The sequence below is a fragment of the Lactuca saligna genome, chromosome 4, assembly GCF_052625555.1.
Source record: "Lactuca saligna cultivar CGN05327 chromosome 4, ASM5262555v1, whole genome shotgun sequence".
NCBI lineage: Eukaryota > Viridiplantae > Streptophyta > Magnoliopsida > Asterales > Asteraceae > Lactuca > Lactuca saligna.
This window is the reverse complement of record NC_136420.1, coordinates 311,083,103-311,089,245: the sequence shown is the minus strand read 5'-3', so window position 1 is coordinate 311,089,245 and position 6,143 is coordinate 311,083,103. Positions and strand designations below refer to the sequence as shown.

General features: G+C 34.6%; 1 protein-coding gene across 1 annotated transcript; it reads left to right on the top strand.

Moving 5' to 3' along the window:
• The first annotated feature begins 4,228 nt into the window (after positions 1 to 4,228).
• LOC145043957 (uncharacterized) lies at positions 4,229 to 5,777 on the top strand. Its single transcript, XM_078992736.1, has 4 exons — positions 4,229 to 4,372; positions 4,455 to 4,826; positions 4,945 to 5,202; positions 5,288 to 5,777. Exons 1-4 carry the CDS (start codon positions 4,331 to 4,333, stop codon positions 5,600 to 5,602), a joined length of 987 nt encoding a protein of 328 aa, XP_078848862.1. The 5' UTR covers positions 4,229 to 4,330; the 3' UTR covers positions 5,603 to 5,777.
• The last annotated feature ends 366 nt before the right edge of the window (positions 5,778 to 6,143 follow it).

Genomic DNA, 6,143 nt, shown 5'->3' with positions numbered 1-6,143 from the left:
CTTAAAGTCTCACTGTGGAAGGGACTTATAAGATTTGGAAAAAGGGGAAAATTAATTCCAATGTTTATTGGACAGTTTAAAGCTCTTCAGAGGGTTAGGAACCAAGCTTACAAGCTCGAACTACCAGAAGAACTGAATGGAATTCATAACACTTTCCATGTGTGTTATTTGAGGAAGTTCACGGGAGAAGTTCCCGACATAATTCCAATTTCTAAGTTAAGAATTGATGAGAACAAGAGGTTGATTGAAGAACCTGAAGCAATCGTTGACCGAAAGACTAAAAAGTTGCGACGCAAGATGGTCGAGTTAGTGTTTGTCCAATGGAAACACACAAATGCGCCGAATCTCACCTGGGAAACGGAGAGTGACATGATGAATCGCTACCCGTTGATGTTTGTTGATGTGTGATTCCGGGGACAGAATCATTCTAAGGTGAAGAGAATTGTAATGCTTGTGATTTTGGGCTTGTTATTAATAGCAATGTAGTAGTCTACGTTAACCTTTGTAACCCATTTTGAAATAATAAGCATGTATTATTTGAGTATTATATGTTTTTGTGCTTAGTTGTGTGGCTTAAATGAATTAAGAATAAAAAAATAAGCATCAAAATAAAATAGTAGATAAAGCCGATATCTTTGGATAATGTTGTCGTAGTTGAAATGAGGTTTCCGGATATATAAAGAATGCCAAAATCTGAGTTATAACGAAGAAGTTATGATATGTTGAAGTTTCGCGACATAACCGGCATGACACCGAATGATGTAAAATACGAATTTAAAATTGAACGATATCTATACTTAGTAATATAAACGAAAGTCGAAGATTTCGTTAAACCGAGAGCGTGCATAAAAAGAACGCCCAAATTTGATTTCGTATGAGTAAGTTATTAATTTTCTGAAGTTTCAACTTAGCAGTATGCAGCCCGAATACTCGATTTGAGATCGGGTGGTTTTTAGCCGAAACAATCTAAACAAGAATCGAAGATTTCGTTAATAGTAGTGAAACTATAAAAAGATAGGCGAAAACAGACGTCAGATGAAGAAGTTATGAATTTATAACGGAGTTTTCCTATCCCAGCCTACTAAAAATAATATATAAGTAATATATTTTTATATATTAAAAATGAAGTCAAAATTAGCCAATGGAGTCTAAAGGAGGGTTGTATATCATAATCTCACCTACGCATCGATATAAAGAACGTCGAAAACGGAGTTCGTATGAGAAAGTTATGAATTTCTTAAGTTCGGGGAGCGAACCCCAAAGTTGTGTCAGAGATCACGACGTGGCAGGACTTCTGAAGCATTTTGGAGCCTGACAGAGCAAGTGGACGATGACGAATGAAGTGACGACCAAGCCCACGATGTGGAAAAAGGTGCCACGACGTGGCAAGGGCAAAATTTTCCCTATAAATAGATTTGAAGGGCCAGCCGAGTTTGGTTGCTTATTCTCTCATCTCTCACCCGTATTGCATCGATTTACGTACAAAGAAGTACCCCCGAATCCCCGGTATCTTCCCGAGACCCGAAGCAAGTCCTGCAGCCCCAAAGATCCCGAGAAGTGTAATTCCCACGCCGAAGCTCTGCCCGCGAGGAGCCTGGTTTTTGTAAAGATCTTCCAAATTTATCGAAGAATACTACTTTTGCAAGTCGTAGTGTTGTCCGATCATCTTCTGATCAAGTGAGTGTGTAGTTACCTTCTTCTAACGCATAATTATGAAGTATTTGATACGAAATATGTGTTATGTGTATATTTTGTCGATTATATGTGTAAATGTATATTACTTTCTTCTATCTCATAGATCTGATTTATTCTCTATGAAATACGTGTTATGTGTGTGTGCCTCATCTGTTATGTGGAATATGTATTGATTGAACATGCTATATAGGTTTCAAACTATGTATAAAAGTATATATTTTTATCTACTAATATGTTGGGTAGAACATAGGTAGATAGTTGATGTGTGATAAACATATGAGAGGCCTCGATGTTATTGTTGTTGATCTAGTTATTCAGCTGAGTATGGATAACGACCACAGACTCTTTCTAGACAAACGACAGTCTTGTGGAACGCTAGCAGGTTCATAACCTGTAGGTGTTGTGAACGACGTATTCACCGGTGTACTCTATCCCCCTCATGGTTGCTTTTAGGATATCTATTGTTGAGAAAACCCCTTAGCAGTAATGTTCGTCTCGATGAAATTCCTAGATTAGGTCCCTTGTAATAGATGTTGTTTTAGGAACGTAAAGTGAGGATAAGGGAAATGGGTGATTTGGTTATTGTTGGTTGGTGAAATTAAATATAATTATTTATTGTTGGTAGAAAACCCTATATGCTCACCAGGCTCCCAAGCCTGAACCACTCAGTTTATTTATATTACAAGTAGTGGTGCGAGGGCATAAGATGGATGAATCATCAAGTTGTTTTGTTTACAAGTCTGCACATGTATATATTTGTTGAATGACTTGTAATGTTATCGTTTATGCTTTATGATCTGTATCGGAACATGACATCCCGAGTTTTGATTGTATAATGAAAATGCATCTCTTGATGAGATGCTTTGATAAATATTATTTTATCGTATTTTGTTTTTGAGAACAAATTCCGCAACTCCTTTAAATCAAAAGGATTTACTATGAAATTATTTTAAAAAACATAAATGAAATCGGTCTTTTCTGGCCGAGATTTTGGGGATGTCACATTAAATATATACTATAAATTAGCTTTTGTAACTTTCTATTGAACTTTGTAGAGTTCAATGTATTATAGGAAAAAATTGATTAGGTTATATGAAATGCAGAAAAATGATGGAGAGATCTCCAGAAAAGTCCTAAAATTTTATATCAATTTATGAAAAAGTCCCAAACTAAATTTTGTTTACAGAAAAGCACAAAATACCGATTAAAACATCGAAAAAACCCTTTTCGACTGGTTTCGTAGATTTAGCCGGTATTTTGTCCTTTTTCGTTAGTTTGATCAAAATTTTGGGACTTTTCCAAAAATTACTTAGTAACCAAAATATTTTGATTTTTCTGAAAATTACCATGGAGTTAATAGATATTATTATTAACAAATCTTTTATAAACATAAAAAGTATTTTTATTAAAAAAAAAAAAAAAAAAAAACATTTGTTGCTAATTTGTAGGAATAAATTGGTGGTCTAAGTACTCATCTATTGCTTGCTGACCACTCAAACTCTTTACGTTCATCCTATGTATTGTTGTGAATATGATGGTGAGATGTACTCAATTAGTGTTCCTCTAATGTTGGTGTTCCTCTTATGTTGTTTAACCTAACTACCACTCAACATCCATAACTCACACATTAACAACCATTAGCTAACACACATCTATCAAATGTGAAAAGTGAACCGTGAATGATAGTTTATATGAAAACAAGTGAATGGTGATTATTTATTTAAATTGTCATTCAAAATTTAGTTTTCATTTTCGATAGATGTGTGTAATTTGATGGTTGATACCGGGTAATGTAAGGAGGTTAGGTAGTAGTTAGGTTGAAGAACATACATAAAGATCTATATGTTCAAGAATCATTGTGTAATGATATTTTCTAATAACATGTGATCATATAGCGTTACGCCTAATAGCAAGTAGACATTTATTGGTTGTGTATTAATAAATATAATCCAATCTTATATTAGTTACGCCTAATAATGTACTTCTCACTATGACACCTACAACGATACATATGAAGAATATATGGACTTTGAAGTGGTCAACAAACAATACAGAATTACATAGTGGACTATTTTATTCCTCGAATTAGCAACAAATGTTTTTTTTTTTGTCTATAATAAAATTATTTTTTATGTTTATAAATGATTTGTTAATAATAATAGTCATTAATTCCATAGTAATTTTCAGAAAAGTCTCAATATTTTGGTTATCGGGTAATTTAAAAAAAAAAATCTTAATATTTTAAGCAAACTAACGAAAATAACAGAATACCGACTAAATCTACGAAACCGACCAAAAAGAGTTTTTTCGAAGTTTTAGCCGGTATTCTATGTTTTTTTGTAAATAAAAATTAGTTTGAGACTTTTTTTTTATAAATTAGATTAAAATTATAGGTAAAAAGTCAATGCATTATGCATACTTAAAATAAACTATAATAAGTATTGTGAATGGCCTAAATATAAATATTACCAATTAGAAAATATAATAAGAAGAATCAATCATAAACCACATGGACCATTTATGTAATTTACACTCATATATATTAAGAACAAAAAGGACTGCAAGAGGGCAGTAATTTACATCCTTCGATCCTTATCTCTCCTGCTAAATCCAAAGCAATTACACTCCGGCTACCATGGTTAAAGCAATCAGAGTTCATCAGAATGGTGGTCCTGAGGTCATTGGTCACCTTCTTTTTGCTTTTTCCTTAGTTTATTTGAATGGAGACTTATAGTTAACGGTGTTCATTTCTATCACAGGTGTTGACATGGGAAGACGTTGAAGTCCCAGAACCAAAAGAAGGAGAAATCAGGTTGAACCAAAAGGCAATTGGTCTAAATTTCTTGGATGTGTATATGCGTCAAGGTCTATACAATACGTGTCCACCCTTGCCATATATCCCAGGTATGGAAGGAGCCGGAGTTGTAACAGCGGTGGGTCCGGGAGTAACCAGCTGCAAAGTTGGAGATGTTGTGGCTTACGCAAGCTCGAAGGTGGGTGCTTACGCCCAAGAGAGAATACTTTCGGCAGATGAAGCTGTTCCTGTTCCTTCATCCATTGATCCCGTTGAAGCAGCTGCCATCATTTTCAAGGGACTCACTGCGCATGTGTTGATCCATAAAGGCTTTAAGGTGACCCATTCAAATCTTGATTTGATTTATGTATCTGTTCGTCAACGTTTAGATAATTTGAGATTCAGTTTTAAATGTTCATGGCGGTTGTCTACTTGTCTTGTCGATCGATATATAGGTTGAACCTGGGCATACGATCCTTGTACACGCAGCGGCAGGTGGAGTCGGATATTTGCTCTGTCAATGGGCAAGTGCGATCGGAGCCACCGTCATCGGAACAGTGTCCACCGAGGAGAAGGCTGTGCAAGCGAAAGAAGATGGATGCGAGCATGTGATTCTTTACAAAGATGAGGACTTTGTGGAACGTGTGATGGAGATAACATCAGGCAAGGGGGTGGAAGTAGTTTACGATGGAGTCGGGAAGGACACTTTAAATGTATTATTAACTCAATTCATTCATTATGCATGATCGATCTTTTAAATAACTTGTTAATGCATCTAACGTGTGTTTTAATATGAAGGGATCATTAGCATGCTTAAAGAAGCGTGGATGCATGGTGCTCTTCGGAGCGGCATCAGGTGAACCAGAGCCTGTATCTTTTGGTAAACTTATACCAAAATCAGTCTACTTGACGTTTGCATCGGTCACAGAATACACAGTTGATAATCGCGAGGAGCTGCTTGAAGCTGCTGAAGATTTGTTTTCTAATGTTGCAAAAGGAGTGTTGAAGTCTCGTGTCAAGCATAAATATCCTCTCTCTCAAGCAACTCAAGCTCATGCTGCTATTGAGAATCGGGAAACAACTGGTTCGGTTGTGTTGATTCCTGAGTCCTGATGAAGAGTGATTTTTGTTTTTTTTAGATCAATTTGCATCTGCTTTGTAGCTGTTCCTTTAGTAATAATTATCTACATATATTGGTTAAATTGTTAAAAAACACTTCGATCTATTGAAAGTAAATTTGATCATAAATACACTTATTTAACAATTTTGATATAATAAATGTTTCTTTCGTTACTAGCTACTATTTTCTGCCAATCTGTTGCTAATCGAGAAAAAAATAAGGGAAGTGGAATATTGTGGCAGTGGTAGCTTACTGGATCGGGGCAAGTAGCGACCCATAAACCAATGTTTTTTTATATTTTTATATACATAATAATAATATACTTCTACCGAGATATTATATTTCACATTACGGTTTTGGTGGATCGGAACTTATATATACATTATATTTTATATTTTTAATTAGGGATTTTCTAATTCGTGTCCTAAAGATATATATAACAAGTATTAATTATAAAAAATATTACCATAATTAAATTTGAAATATAATTATTATGGAAATTATTAATGCACTTCACAATTAATTATGATAATA